Source organism: Scatophagus argus, chromosome 18, assembly GCF_020382885.2.
Source record: "Scatophagus argus isolate fScaArg1 chromosome 18, fScaArg1.pri, whole genome shotgun sequence".
In the NCBI taxonomy this organism is placed as follows: Eukaryota; Metazoa; Chordata; class Actinopteri; family Scatophagidae; genus Scatophagus; species Scatophagus argus.
In genome coordinates, this window is record NC_058510.1 from 8,163,826 (window position 1) to 8,180,234 (window position 16,409).

General features: G+C 41.0%; 1 protein-coding gene across 2 annotated transcripts in view; it reads right to left on the reverse strand.

Moving 5' to 3' along the window:
- Positions 1–16,337, reverse strand: part of lmbr1 (limb development membrane protein 1) — a 30,143-nt gene extending 13,806 nt beyond the window's left edge. The window contains exons 1-9 of one of the 2 annotated variants that reach the window (XM_046370624.1): positions 16,113–16,337; positions 13,164–13,236; positions 12,030–12,069; positions 10,658–10,797; positions 9,404–9,507; positions 1,897–2,023; positions 1,425–1,493; positions 1,253–1,317; positions 940–1,012 (exon numbers count right to left, since the gene is read on the reverse strand). In XM_046370624.1, the coding sequence (XP_046226580.1) occupies positions 940–1,012; positions 1,253–1,317; positions 1,425–1,493; positions 1,897–2,023; positions 9,404–9,507; positions 10,658–10,797; positions 12,030–12,069; positions 13,164–13,236; positions 16,113–16,175 (754 nt within the window). In that variant the 5' untranslated portion in view covers positions 16,176–16,337. Of the gene's footprint in view, positions 1–939; positions 1,013–1,252; positions 1,318–1,424; positions 1,494–1,896; positions 2,024–9,403; positions 9,508–10,657; positions 10,798–11,674; positions 11,902–12,029; positions 12,070–13,163; positions 13,237–16,112 lie in introns of those variants that run through there. The other variant, XM_046370625.1, reaches the window with a different exon arrangement.
- Between the last annotated feature and the right edge of the window lie 72 nt (positions 16,338–16,409).

Sequence of the window (16,409 nt, forward strand, 5' to 3'; positions counted from 1 at the left end):
CCTCTGTGCACACATTAAGATGTTGACCACAGTTTTTTTTTTTTCGCCTCACAGAGACTTGTAAAGATCAAACACTGCTGGAGATGATAGGGAACAGATTACACTTATTCTGCCAGTTCCTTCAAAGCAGGGCGGTGTGGAATGAGCCCTAAGGAACCGTACGCATTGGTGGTAGTCTATGAAGGTGGCCGGCGTAGCATTCAAAAACATGCATTATCAGGGAGCGATCTCCCTTACCTCCCTGGTTTGAAAGGATGCTCGTTCTCTTCATTTACTCGCATCTGTACACTTGGTTGCGTGCTTGAGTTAATATTAAAAGTAGGTTTTGGAATTTGGCCCAAATACTTCCTGCTTTTTGAGATTATTCAACGTCAAACAAGGAATTTGGGAACACAGAGGACTGGAACATGAAAAGGAAAGGCAGGCTTAAAGAAAAAAAGAAAAAAAAAACACACATCGTCACCATCCTGTGCCAGAGTCCAGAGAACAGCACAAGGCTCCTGGTCTCCTTTCACACGTCACAGAAAAGTCGCTTTCATGTCCACAGACAGGACCTAGCCAAAAGTTCTTGTAAAAGATTTCCTTCATATCACCCGGGCTGTTATTCTGGGCCTGACACTGAATGAGGCAATCATGTTGCCAGCACTGGCGCTGGAGTATCTTAAATTGAGCCTTAAAAACTTCCTAAAACATCCTTGCCATGGTGGCTGCTTTGACCTTTAGCAGGAAGTTTTTGAGAGCAAGACAGTGGTAGAGAAAAGCCGGCGTGGAGCGAGTGTGGGTTTTTTGCCTCCGTCTGTGGGTGTGTGAGCGTGTGTGTGCGCCTGGCTGAATTTTCAATGCTAATTGATTCCAGTGTGGTGCGCTCCATCACGCCCAATAGGGCAGTCAACCCCTCCCATCCCGTATAATGTGCCAACACGTCTCCCACAGACATACCGTTTAATCTCCTCTGAAGGGCTTCCTCCTGCAAATGGATGCAGTAAATCTGCTCATCCAGGTCCTCCAGGATCTGAAGGAGAGGGAGCAGAAGAGGAAGAGATGAAATGGGTTATAATTAGGCCCAAAGTGGGACTGAAGAGATGGCAGATGGGAGGATGAGTTGGTGATGTATTTGTAGTCCTCTGTTGTGAATCGTAAATGGCTGACTGAGACAGACATCTTTCATAGTGGAGGAGAAAAGTGGCTTCAAGTCAGTTTAACTATGTAGTCTTTCAGCAAAAACTTGTAGTTTTAAATAATGACTACTTACTGTTGGCTTCACCAGTAACTGGCCCATGACAGTGAACATCCTGGATAATCCCACGGGAGTGCACACTACAAAAAACAGTGTGATTAGCTTGATTGTTTGACCACAGCAACGCCAATTCATTCAGCAACAGTAAAGTGATGGTACTTAAGACAGAAGCAATTAAATGACTTACTGAGCAACAGCAGTCCTCCCATCAGAGATATGCAGGAGTAGAGGTAGGGCAGGTAAAATTCCCAAAGATCTATAAAAAAAACAAAAAAAACAAAACAAAAAACATTCAAACATTCATTTATTACGATGCAGACTTAAAAGGTAAAAGTTAACATTTTGTAGAACAGACAAGAAATAGTCCCAGAACTGTAAAGGGATTAAAAAAGAGGATAAAATGTGGTAATCAGTGTGTTAATCAGAGACGCTGACATAATTCTTAACTTTGGAGCCAAGCTAACGGTTTCATTGATTCCAAACATTAATGCTAACTCATGCTTCATAGTTTATGTACAGGCATGAGAGTGGTATCAACATTGTCATCTAATGCTACACCAGCAGCGAAAGACTGTATCTCCCACACTGTTGAAGTATTCCTTAAGTACAAAGGTTTCACAAGTAGAAACGACATAGAATCTAAAAGAATAAAAATTTACCATAGAGTGACTCCATACTGGCTGCGTCATTGTCAATGAGTGCTGATGCAACCCACACGATGCCCAAGATGAGCAGAGCCAGCAGGAAGAGCATCACAAAGGTCTCCAGAATACGTGCCTTAATGCCCTGACAGAAAAAGTGCACAGAAAAAACAAAACAGATGAGTCATGGCTACAACGCTTAGAATCAGCGTGATCATCAACCTATGGATTTTACATCAACATGCATCAAAAACACATTACTCAAACTGATGTTCATTGCGCTGAGCTGAGAGGTGGTATTTCCTACGTTTCATATCAAATTTTTAAACACAAAGCAAAGACTCATTTTACAAGACGTCTCCATCCTGTCTCGCTCATATTAAACACCATCATTTCCATTCACAGCACACAAACATGACATAAACGCTCCCACAGATTCCTGTGTAAAACAGCTCTTTTATATACACATATTGTGGTCTATAAAGTGGGTCTAACGGGGGCTGGTGGTGGCAGAGGTGAAATTAAAAAGAGTAGGGGGGCGGGGGTGCTGGAAGGAGCACGAAGCCTGGCTGGGTCAGCTACTGTCTGCGATCAAGAGCAGGCCTCCCATCTGGGGCCGATTAGGAGCTCCCTTAGCACCACAGCCCGTGCAGACAAGAGGGTTTTGGGGTAATTTGGGTTTTCCGGGTCACAAACTGCTGAGTGGTTAATAAAGTCCCCTTTACCTGTTCACACAGTCCCGCCCCCCCACCGCTGGAAAGCCAAGCTGTCTAGCACCGTAAGATAGATAGGCGTTCTCATACACGTCAGGTAGGCTACCAGGCACAGGATAACAAGGGCTCTCTGCTTTCAGAGCGCTGCTTAAATTGACTACATATGAGCAATTTGTTACCAGCTAACATAATGGCGATGTGGTTGCTGTTCAGTATTCACCAACAGGTACATGAAGGGGGTCTCCCTTTGAAAGTTCCCCCTGTTAATCAAGTTGCTTTATAGAATGGAAATGGTTTCAATTCCAAAGACTGAGCATTTGCATTGCAATTCTCGCTCACTGATTAACAGCTGTCTTCTCTCCTGTGCAACCTAAAATACCCGTAACTCACTCTTTGTTGAGTGCTTATCTCTTTTCACAAGCGCTTCTCTTGCATACGAACATTCATGGGTCGCAGAAACATTTAATGTCAGAACACAGTCACTGACCCATTCAGTCCATAACTTGGTAGGGAGTATTACTGGGAGGGATGAGAGAGAGTACAGGACCACCTACAGCTCAATGTGACAAAGACCAAAGAACTGGTGGTGGAACTGAGGAGGACTAAGAATCCAGTGACCCCTATCAATATCAAAGGGGCCACTGTGGAGGTGGTGGAAGAGTACAAGTACCTGGGGGTGTTCTTGGACCACAAACTGGACTGATGCAAGAACGTGGACACTGTTTACAGAAAGGACCAGAGCTGCCTCTATTTTCTGAGGCAACTGAGGTCCTTCAACATCTGCATGACGATGCTGAGGATGTTCTATGAGTCGGCGGCGTCCAGTACCATCACATACGTTGTTGCCTGCTGGGGCGGCTGTCCGAGGGTGAGGGACACTAACAGACTCAACAGAATCATCAAGAAGGCCAGCCATGTTGTGGGAGAGAAACTGGACTCTCTGACAGTGGTGTCTGAGAGGAGGATGTTGTCCAAAATAAGGACTATACTGGACTTTCCCTCTCACCCTCTCCACAATGTGCTGATCAGCTACAGGAGCTCGTTCAGCAACAGACTCTTACTACCACGACGCACCCCAGAGCGACACAGGAAATCATTCCTGCCTGTCGCCAAACTATTAAACTCTGCACGGTGACGGACACACATACTTTTATATATGCAATGTATATATGTGCACATGTAAATACCTATATTTTTAGATTTATACTTGTCTTGTTTTTTATCCTATTTTATATCTTTCACCTTCTTTCTTGGTTGGGAAAACTGCAAGTGCAATGTCTGTACAAAAAGAATATCCTCTCAGGGATAAATAAAGGAATTCTGATAGTAATAAAGAGATTTCAGCTTACTCTCATATTCAACCCATGGTCAAAAACTGTAGCATTCTTTCCCTATCATTTTCCTCTCGCCTCCTCTTAGGGTGACATTCTGGAAAGGTCTCAGTGAGTGAGTCCAGAATTTTCTAGCACATCAGGGAGTAAAGTGGGCAGGGTCTGGAGTGCCCCAGTGTGGCCAAGGTGGACACTACAGCCGCTTGACAGGTAAGGTTAGAGGGGGTAAGTTGGCCTTATGGCACAAAAGAAACCTAAAAGATCTTACTGATACATTATAAATAAATATATAACATTAATACATACATCACAGTAGTAACATATCGCAAGGGAACCTTGTATACATGTCTGCTGTTATGCCCTTAGCCAACAGTAAATTAACTACTCAATGCAGATCGATACACTAAAAATACAGCCACAGATCTGACATGGACATTAAATAATGCTCGCTGCCTCGTGCCATTTTGCACATGCTCGCATACACCAAGCTCACTAGATGGATGCTGCAATCAAGCATCTCACAGCGCAGCTCAACTGGGCAGTGGGGAAAACACTCAACAACACTGAAATAAAAAAAAGGGGGGGGGGAGTGATAGAGAGAAATCGAGAGAACAACAGAGAGAGAGAGAGAGAGAGAGAGAGAGAGAGAGAGAGAGACTGGTGGAGCAGAGGAGTCAACGTCTGAGCGCATCTCATTCCCTGGAGGTAAGAGAGGTGAGAGAGGAATGCTTTCAGGGACTTCAGCCACGTCCCACACGCGCTCTCTTAAGGATGCATCAGGACAAGAAGAAGCTGTAGGCAGGACGTGCATCCGCTCAAGCGCACCAGTCCACCTTAACAAGCTGCCCATGCCATGCTGAAGGTGTATTCCCTTTAGATAGGGCTCTCAATCATTTATAAGACTCAAATCATTACCTATTCAGATCATTTAGGGCAAAGGCAATGCTTGTCACCTCCCTTACTATCATCCCTGGTTCCTGCCTCGCTGGAAGAACAATTCACTGTGTCAGATGTGATGTGACTGTGCAGAGAAAGAGGACACTGAACCGTGAGCCCAGACTGGTTTCACTGATCCATCCACATGCATGCCATTGTACACTGAAAGTTACATCTATTCTTACCCAGTCTTTCAAGGGGTAATACTTATTCATTTGCTCCTTGTTGCAAATGTAAGGGAGAGCAAATGTGTACAAAAAACATGGCACAAAAATAAGAATATCCAACTAAGCTATCATAATTGATCAAAGATAAAACTGTCAACCCGTGAAGGAAGACAGGGAAAAAAAAGAGAAAGACCTGTGCCTTGGCATCCAGAGTGCCGGCTGAAAGTTTCTATTCTTGCCATTCTAAATGTGTAACTACCTCTATATATAGCAGCTCTGAAATATTCAGCATCCCCTGATCCTCACACCGACATCGAGTGAGGGGCTGGTTAACTGCAGCTATGCTCAAACAAGACTGGAGAGACTTCCAAGAAATGTGCGTGGAGGCCAGAGAGGAAAAGTAACTGCTTCATATGAAGTACCAAACAAGCATGCATGTATGTACACACACACACACACACACACACACACACACACACACAAGCCAAGTAAATCAACCTCCAAATCCGCCCAATTACACAAAGCTGCAGAGGGCCTGGAAACAGTTCACAAGCTTTTTCGCCTAACTCGCGCTGCAGACAAACTAAAGCACAATCTGCTACTGTCTTTGATGTAGTGCTTCATGATGAATCCAGCAGAGAGTTCACCTCTGGAAGTTGAAAGCCACTGTGCAATGGTGGACAAGTGTGAGAGAGAATTAAGAGATGACACTTGGGAAGGTGCACGGCTGTGCTCAACATTGACAGAGAGAGAGAGAGAGACAGAAATCAGACAAAGAAAGAGAGTTAGGTGATGCAGGGGCTTCCTAGTTGCCACCATCAATCCTTTGCAGGTCAGCGGGTGGTAGCAGGGATCATCCCGCAGACCATCCTTCTGCTCACTGTCAGGGGCGTGTGGAACAAGGGCCAAGAGTGTAATAAGTGAGGGTGGGGGCAGGGTCCCTCTTTGCTAAAGACATGCCAGATGCCCAGGGACCTTATTAGTGTATCCTTCAGCCAGTCGGCCACAGCGCAGTGACCGTGTCAAAGACAGAAAGCAGAGGAGAGGGACACTCCCCTGTAAAGCTGCACTATGAACTTCTAAAGACTCTTAATAAGACTTCTTAACAAAGCACCAATGACAAGAGAGCATGGAAAATGATCAGCATCACATCGTATCGTTCAAACCTTAAGGGGGGGGGTGTCAGCAAGAAAAAGAAAACTTAGGTTCAGTAGTATTTGGGGGGGGGGGTTGTGTAAACGAAAATTGCTGTTTCCCTGCTGGTCTCATGACTGATTCAGCAGAGTCTGAAAACAGAAAACTTTAAAAGAAGGAAGCAGCTCCAGTACTTTCTGATGTTTGCCAAGTTTTATTTGACATCCTACAGTGAGGACAGCTTGTTCTGATTACAGAAAGGTGTCAGACTGATAAGTCTTCAAAGGATGAATGACTGTATGCAGGGTTTACCGTCAAGCAAAATGGTCAGGACCAAATGCACTTATTAGTCTATCAACATAATACTCTACTTAAGAATGAGTTGTAGTGATTCAGTTTGCATGCATGATAGACATTATTTTGCTTTAAAATCAGGAGAAATTGTTAAGAATCTGGTCCAGAAGCAATTAAGCTTCAGAATTTATCACTTAGTTTAGAAAAACTGAGTCACGAGAGGAGGGGGAAAAAATCCTGAGCAACTCGCTTGTTCTTTTTTAAACTCCCAGCTCGAACTAATATGTTGCCATGGTAACGAACATTGTAACAGGCAGCTTTAGGGAGACATTGTGACCTTAAAGGAAGGTATGTAAACACCACTTTATATTCTCTGACTGGCCCTGCCCGAAAGAAGGCCTGGGAAAAATGTCTGCATGTGCAGGAGATTTGAAATAAATATCCAGGCCCCCATTGTGGAGCTCCAACAAAGAGGAGTATCTTAGTAACACCACACGGGTTTGCTCGGCGAGACGTTTTCTCCCCCCTCCTCTCCCTCTACAATAAACACACTTCTCATCATTGGCGGGTTAGGGCTTAGGATGAGATTGATGAGGAGTTTCTTTAACTACCAGATGAAACCTGTTGGCCCTTTGCTGGGTCACTCAGGGGGTCAGACTCGTTCCAACTCGTTTCAGGATCAAACACATTTCTATACCGTGGGTAAGACCAAAAGACCAAAAGAAATTCTGCATACTTTTCATCATACTAAACTGTTAGTAACTCAGGCTTTGGTATGAAATGCATATTTTTCAGTCAGCGAAAATAAATTGAGCGTTAGTGCAAAGACAATAAAATTAGACTACACTAGAAATAGACCAGGAGGTTGTCAAAACTTTTTTTGTTTCACCTTCTGTTCTAACTGTTTTGAGTAAATATAGCTTCAAGACATCATACTCGTCATATGTAATTATTAAGCCAACGTGATATAAACAGAACCCAGAACAAAGACTGGTCCTGGTGCCTTCACAGTCTTTCCCAGAACGCGCTGATCATCTCAATAAGGATGACAGGGACGGCTCTCTTCATTATCATGCCATCTACTGGTGGTGTGGAGACAAGCATCACAGCAGATTTTTACCTTCTTTAATGCACTAAAAACTTCCAAACAATACACAGTATCTCACTTTAGATACCACTTTAGATGCAAGATGCAACTGCATAAATACACAGTGGCATAGAGGTTTCTAAAACACAATCAGAACCAAAGAACCTGATCTACACAAGGACTTTTAGTGGTCTCAGCGATGCAGCTCTTATGCAAAGATTTGAGAACACAGCAGTAAAGCGGGAGACATTTTACAGCAGCAAATAAAGCTCAAAGATCATAACATCTGACATCAAGACCCTAAGTCGCTCCGATTCATCCACAATTTGGACAATTTGTTAAACTATTAATCACTCAGGTGACAGAGCCTCTGAAGAGCTGAACAGTTAACATTTAAAAAAAAAAAAAAAAAAAAAAATCCACATCCACATTTCCATCTTTATTCTGGTGGCGTCTTTTAGTACATCGTCAAAAGTAAACACAGCCACATGAAAAGGCTGACTTACAGCGTTAGTAGTTAAATTCATCATTCACTTCATTTCCGCAGTCAAAAGGACCTTGCAGTGCCATAACATTAGCCCAGGAGGTTAAAATGCCACATAAAACCTTATGACATCGTGGTCTAATGCTGTTATTTGGGAAAGGGATTATATCACATTATAAAAACTCAGATCTGTCCTCTACATTCCTCTTACTGTCGGCCACATAATCGACTCTGCAGGCCATCAATTTTTTTTTTTTTTTTTTTTTTTAAAGGTGAAACAGGAGTGTCACCTCCACCTCAATGCACCATATAGATCAGGAAGTGCAGCTCAACACTGAACAGTGCCTCCTTTAAGCACATTTATGGAAGATCAGTAGCAAGAAGCAGCCTTGCTGAAATGAAAAACAACGAAAAGGAGGAACACGAAAAGAGGCCCTCATCCTGCTTCCAACACATCAGGGCCTGCCCGCTACCAAAGAAATCCAAATGAAACAAATTAGTGAGCTGAGGAAGAAAAGAACTGCCTATACACTACAGTACAGACTAATTTTTATGTGCTTTTGCCAGGAGGGACATAAACCAGAGAGGTTTCAAACTGTGACACAGGATAGAGCTGTATTAAAAGTAAATCTTTCCCCCTCCATTTTGCGAGGCTCTATTGTGCTGTCATGTTGCTGCGACTTTATGGACTTTTGGAACACGAGCCCCCAGCCTCTTTTTTTGGGGGTAATCAATTAAACGAGGAAGTTCGCTGAGCCTTACAACTCGATTATTAGCCTGTCCTTTTGAAGTTTTATTTTAGGGGGCTGGGGAGGGGGTGACAAGGAATCAGGCTTTAAATCAGTGGGGCCGATGCAGCAGTGTTGAAGCGTTTGCAGTCTATGGCCTTATTGGAAGGGTTTGTCAGGATGTGGCGCAGGGCGAAGTCCAGATTCAGACTTTCATGGTTAATGAGCTTTCCGCGGTGGCAGTTACAGTCAGTGGCGTGAGTCAGGGAGAGGGCAAGGTCTAGGCACCTGCTGCTGCTGCTGCTTTGGCTGTTATGAGGGAACCCCTTGCATGGATAGTAAAATAGGCAAACAAAAGAACACAAAAAAGAGGAAATAAACATAGCCCTACATTTTCCAATTCAAATTTTCATTCATTTTTAGTTTAAATGTTGCAGATTGTCTAGCTTTCACCACAGACACATAGCACGATAAAAACTTGATGAAAGCAAAATTTATCCTCAGGATTTGTAATGTAATTTGCAATTTTTCTTTGTCAGATGTAATTATCTTTTGTGATAATAGCTGGTATCCTTGCGCAACACACAAAGAAGAAATCGAAAAATGAAAATGATGCATATATGCTCCGTTCAAACATTTTAGGCAATGTACCTTTTTCGATCCTGCAAATCCCTCAGATTCCAAGAAGAAATAGGCAAAAGGCATCAGGACAAAGAGACAAAGGTTGGAGAACAGTGACACCAGGTTCCACAGACCTGCAGAAACCAAATGTAAGACAGTGTACACATATGTCTGCATGCACATACCACACATAATAAATCACTAGTCAGTCCTGTTATTAATATAATAACATCTTTTTTCAGGCTTGATCAGGTTTTGAGTGTGTTTCTTTGATTATGCCAGCATAGGATTTTATCTGTTACATGTGTTCCTGTTGTGTCTAAGTCATGGACTGTAACGCCCTCTGGTGGCTGTTGCAGCATCTAACAGCCTTATCAACAGAATGGGTGCTTAACACTGATCCTGTGGAGTGTATGCAAGAGTGACTGTGACATAAAGATGTAAACTGATCTGATATGTAGTGATATGGCAGATGAAACAGAAAACACTTTTTTTTTTTTTTTAATCACATGGCACATTTTAAATGAAGGAAAAGAAACTGGCTTATTCCCACAATCAGCAGCTGATGCTGGTGTTTGGAGAGATAAGAAAAACAAATTTGTTTCAGTGAAGCTTCTAACATTGTTATAAGCAACTTTTCTTTTTCAATTTTTTTGAAAAGTTTTTCAAAACTGAGAGAAAAAAATGCTGTATGCAACCAATCAATCACGCTGTATCACAAGCACATGTGAACATTACTTTTTAATGACAACTTAGGAAGAAATTTGACAGATGTTAGCAAAAAATGTTCAGATAAGTATTTCTACATATTTCAACTTCAATCAAGCATTTATTAAGGACTGAAAGGTGAAAATGTGTTTTGAATTTAAGATACAATATGTAGCACTTCCACATTAAAATGCCTAAAAAAACTGGACCTTTGTTATATATTCTGTTGAGGTTTGTATTTACATTATCCCAAATGTTTCCAACAAAGTTCAAACCCAGACAAATCACAATCACTAATTTTATCAAAAGTTAACGATGTGTTTCATTTGGTCGCCTTTTGTTAGAACTCAAATATATGACCTACATACAAGAACGCAACTCCACTCCACATACATCCACTGATTTTGATATTAATTTAAAAAGTTAATGCGACTGACTCTATGATTCTGAGCAATGCCATTCCATATATGTTAGAAAATACTTATTTTCCTTGAAGAGCAGAAAGTGAGAGAGAAGTTATAATAAGACAAATGAAGTGCGTGTGTGTGTGTGTGTGTGTGTGTGTGATCTACTGACCGTGAATGAGGGAGCCATTGAGCCACTGAATGTAATAGTTTTTGGGGAAGGACAGGAGGATCTCATTACTAATGATTGAGAAAGGCAGTAGGAAGACAGCACCACCCGACACTGCCAGGGTGAAGGTGCACAAGTATAATCTGCAAATGGAATCAAACACACACGCACGGGCACATACACACACACACACACACACACACACACACACACACACACACAAACGTGTTAGGACTAGCCGAAATAAAAACTCATGCATAAAAACACATGCAAAAGCACTACAAGATAATAACACATTTCTTCTTCACATCAGATTATGTTAGAAGCAATTACTTGGTTACTGGAGGATTCATTTTGGATTACACAATATATATATATATATCTATATGACAAATGACATGAATTAAGAAGGAAAAGCAAGTGAGGAATTAACTTATTTAGCAAAAGTGACCACTCCAGCCCCTCAGCTGAATGCACCTCTGCCTCGGTTCTTGAACAATAGACTTGAACTGACTATGTCTCTGCAGCCTGCAATTTGTGGAGATCCACAGATTGTGAGTCTGCAGATTGGGCCCAGGGGAGAGACCATCTGCTCAGTGGTCCTCAGCAGGTCAGCACAAAGTCCCCACTTCCCCATGTCACTAAAGAGGCTCATCAGCTGAAATGCTTTCCATTAATTATGTTGGACCCTTAGGTACTGTTTTGCTGAGCTGGACCTGAACCTGCAGGATGCATGTGGCTACAAACAGGTATCCTGTGATGCCTGTCAATCTATGAGACATTCAGAGTGTTAGCAGTTGTCAGTCATTTTTCTTTTCGCAATTCACTAAATTAGACATTAGTAACAAGGCTGCATCTACTGACTGTTTTCAGTATCAATTAATCAGCAGATCATTTTCCAGATTAGTATATTTGTTGTTAAGGTCTATGGCATGTGAGAAAATAGTGAAAAATTTCCAAGATGATATTTTTAAATGTTTTTCTTCCCCAACAAACACGCAAAAACCCATAGATATTCACCTCACTACGATATAAAAATCGACAAGCAGAAAATCCTCACAACCTAGAAGCTGAAACCAGAGAATGTTTGTCATTCTGGCAAGAAAACACAACTTAAATGATTACAAACATATGTGCAGTTAAATTATCTGTTGATCATCTTAGTCAACTGAAATGTATTGTACTTCATAATTTTTTTCCTTTACTGACCTTTCTTTACTTGTATTTGCTTACTAACATCCATTCTCCTAAAAAAAAGCTTAGATCATTAATTGCTAATTAACTAAATGAGTAAACAGTTGCACTTAAAAGTCATTCCACTCAACGGTGCTTTTCACAGTTTCAATACACACACAATACAATGAGCTTTACTCACGATATTCGGTTGACAACAGCGTCTTCATCTTCGTGATCATCTGTAAAGGAAATCAAACCACTTCAGTCACAAGGTGCTAAGAGTGTGACCCTTTGAAATGTATAAGGACCACCATCTCATTTCATGAGTCCGTACTTTTTTCAAAAATAATGTAAGCCATTATAATTTTCTTCTACCACTAATTTGACATTTATGCAAGGTGACCTAAACCTTGAAAAACAAATTTCACATTATTTCATATCAGAAATACAGCATATAAAGCAATTAATAAAATATGCATGTAAAAAAATTGGTTCTAATGTCATCAAAATATGTAAGACAGTACATGGAAGGTTCAAATAAACCGCATCAGGCGGTGCACGTCATGCCACTTTATATTTCACAATTGCTTTTTATTTTAAGTGAAAAGATTAAGGCTCCTAAAACACTGTGTTTGAGGAAAAGAGCAGCCTAGATTTCTACTGTACAACACTCCAGATGGGATTTCTGGTGCAAAGTGGTCTACTTTCAAAATGAGACAAGGGAAGCCTGAGTGACCTGGACATACTAAATTTGTCCTGGGAAAATGGGATACAGCTTGTAATGTCTGCGAGGGCCTTTTGTGTCTTTTTTCGTCCTTTACAACTCGGTCAGCTCTTTATCTTCAGTCATGTCTTCTTGCAGTACCTCAAATGCTGTGTCAGAGATGTTACAGAAAAGGAAAACATATCCTTCTGTTTAAGATCCTGTTGAAATTCAGACTTTTCTTGAGTTTTCATTGTTTAAATACAATTCAGTAGGACAGATTATTTCATTAACCGGTTCTTATTACTGGCAGATTATGATGTGACCAATTGTATTCAGTTAGCCAAAGTCCTAAAAGCAATTTGGGGTGGATACAGCTTGCAATGAGCTGGCTGGGGCAGATTACTCTACAGGCAAGGGTGTGGTGACTTAAGTATACATCTAAAGCCTTCTCAGCCTTTAACTTCCTTTCAGTCTACATACAATGAAAGGTTCTGTCTGTGAGCAAACACAGCACAACATCTACAATTTTTTTAGTGAAAAGGGGTCCACTATGGACACATTCCTAATCGAGTCACAAGCTGATTTTTGCTCCCACAGTGAGTGTTCATATTTTACGGCCACACTTACCACTCTTCCTCTTGTACCTCGTTATGATGCAGTAGGACACGATGTAAAGGACTGCGAACAGGAGGAAGCAAATCTGAAACAACAACATAGGAATCTTAGGGCTTGTTCAGACTGACATATTCCGGCATATCTAAACTGTCATTAAAAGGTCTAGATTAGAAAACTAAATATACGAAATGCAATTTTTGCAAATCGGTTTCCGGAGTCCATCGTGATGTGCAGAAATATCTTATCTCGTCCAATCAACAGTCCAAAATCAAAAAATAATGTGTTTACTATTGCAAACGATTAACAAAAGCAGAAAGTATTTATATTTGAGAAGGTCCGAAAGATTATTAAACAATTAACTAAAACAAAATGGTCAATAATCAAATAATCAGTTAATCAACAGGTCTTATAGCTTTAACTGTAATAGTGGTTTGTTATTATACAAATCCTGAGCTCCTAAGCAGAATAGATTAATATGACTAATTTATTTCATTATAAAGAACAAAAGAGAGGAATGTATCCTTGTTTTTCCAGTGTTTGACAACAGTAATTAGGCCAACTCCACATGCAAAGTGGTCAAGAAATACATGGAATCTGTTAGGTAACCATGGCCTCAAAACAAGCTGGATGGTCTTACAGAAGGATCACATAGCACATTCCCCCCTTCTAGTGTGACAGTGACCGGGACATCACTAATGTTAGAAGCTCCCCCTTCAGCACTTTGCACCCTGTCAACATTGCACAACTCATCGCGGCCGAGCTGGGACGATGAGATGATTCAACCAGACATCAGGCAGACCGTGCACATTTCAGACAGACAAACTGACATAAAAAGAAATTCCAAACCTCCACGGTCAGTCTGGGAAGTACATGGTGCTACAGCAGCTGTGGCAAAAACTGTTTTTCTTATCATCTGGGGTCTCCTTCCCAATGAAAGACAGCTAATATATTTACAAGCTCCAAAACTGTAGTGACAGTCGCTTAGGCAAAACATTTTGAAAAATGTTCACAGTGAATTAAACCCAGAATAACACAGGACCAGGTGCACAGAGCTGATAAACTGATACAGACCCAAAAATACAACCGTTTGGGAGGAGTTACAGCAAGTTACAAGCATGCCAGTCAGCACCACTGCCACTAGCAAAGTTATCACTCTGTTTTCCACAAAAAAAATACACAGTAACACTGTAAGCAACAGAAAAGGAGCAGGTAATAACAAGTCAAGGTTCTCTCGAGTGTGTAAGAATCCTCAAGCAACAGTATTTCCCACCTTTACGATATATATGACCTCAAGCTGAAAGTGAGAGACAGTAGACAAGTAGCCAAGCTGACGAGTGTGTTTTTATGCACTGCTGTAATGTGTCCCTGTTTACAAGTTAAGCATGAGAAAGCCTCATAATGATGTTAAAGCCTTGCTTGGACCTGGAAGTGGAAAATTTAATTATTGACCAAACCACTTCTAAGACAGTGACACATTATCCTGTGCTAACCGGACTGTTCACACTAACAGGGTTTCCTGTGCCTCTTTCAATAATTCTTGACAGAAAGTAGGTTATTATGGAATAAACAGGTTCCCACACTTTAGGTCTAACAAGAGCGTACCACCATGTCACCAAGTCATGTTTACGAACTTGAAACTCAACCCTGAATAACCTTGGCTACAAAATAAACATAATAAATATCATTTGACAGCAGTAGAAATCAGCCCATAGGCTGACTCACCACAACCCTGAGGTTAAACTATACAGTGCTATTACAGCATCACGCAAAGGGACCTTAAGTACAGAATGTTGATATGGGACACTGAGAAAATGTGAAAGCTAAAGCTGAGATACTGAGCTCGCGTGCTGGTGAGACATTTGATAGTTTGTATATTCCAGAAACATCTTATCAAAAACAAAGAAGGTTTATGCCAAGTGTTCCCTCTTAAACTTTCTCAAAACATCTGACTAGACATCAGGGCTGTTTAAAAAAAAAAAGTGTGGTTCACGGAAAGGAGGATCATCAGCAACAGCAATTTTCAAGGTATCAACAATAGTATGCTTTTTACTGAGTCATGCACTAACAAATGGTCAGCACACAAGGACCCAAGACACTGAAAGTGAAGCTGCAGACCAAACTTCTCATATGATATTATAGTGCAAAGAAAAAACTTTGCTCTGCAAATAACATGTCACAAAAAAAGATCTCTTCCCAAAACACACACTCATGTTTTATGATAGGGCAATCAGAAAAGGACATTAGATTTAAGGACATTTTACTAAAATGAAAAATAAATGGCGACTTTTCAAAAGGTTTTAAACTACAGTCGTTTTTCATGAGACAATATAATCTTAAAATAAGTCTGCATCAAACATCAACACATCATCTTTTCTCACCCACATGAAATTATTTGTGCTGAGGACCATGAATATTAACGAGTAACGCTAATATATTTTGGAAAATACAAGGTAAATGAAGTATTACAAAAATACAAATTCTACCCCAGTAATTCGTGGACGTTAAATTAGTGAGATTTCGCAGTCCTCATTAAAGTGGTACACTTAATTTGAGAGGACTGGGACATTTTGTCCACATCCAGGTAACGCTAAACCTCTCCTTAATGAACCGCACCGTCATATTTAATACAAATCTGTTCAGATCACCAGTAAATACGATAGCTGAGTTACACCACTGCAATCAACTATTTAATGTTAGCTAACGTCAACATAAGCTAACTTTAATTCGCGTGTTCACTTCACTGTTCTTAATTTAAAAAAAGAACTGGCCAATAACTTAAGTGGGGATAAAGAAGACATTTTTATCGTGCACCACAAAATGAATAATTATTTTAAAGCGTAATAAATTAAGCTGTGCCAAACTGACAGATGAAGCTAACGTTAGCAACCGTTAACGTCACTGTGCGGTAGAGGACGTCGTTAGCCTTGCTAGCCCAGACTAGCAGCTCCGTACGTTACTTACGATGTACTCTCGAACTTGGCTGTGGAAATTCTGCTCTCTGATAGTAACATCGTCTTCTTCCATTCTTCATATTGCAAGTACAAATAAGCTACAGACTCACTACATGCTAGCTCGTATAACTGGCAACAACAGGACCAACTCCGGCGACTTCCCTCCTCTGCAAAAACTGCTCAGCTTGGTTAAAAGCCACTTTACATCGGGGGGAAAACCTCTCCGTGCTAATGAAAAAAAAATAACCGCCCCAAAATAATAGACGTCATCAGTCTGCGTCAGCTCTTCGATATGCCCTGGAAGGGA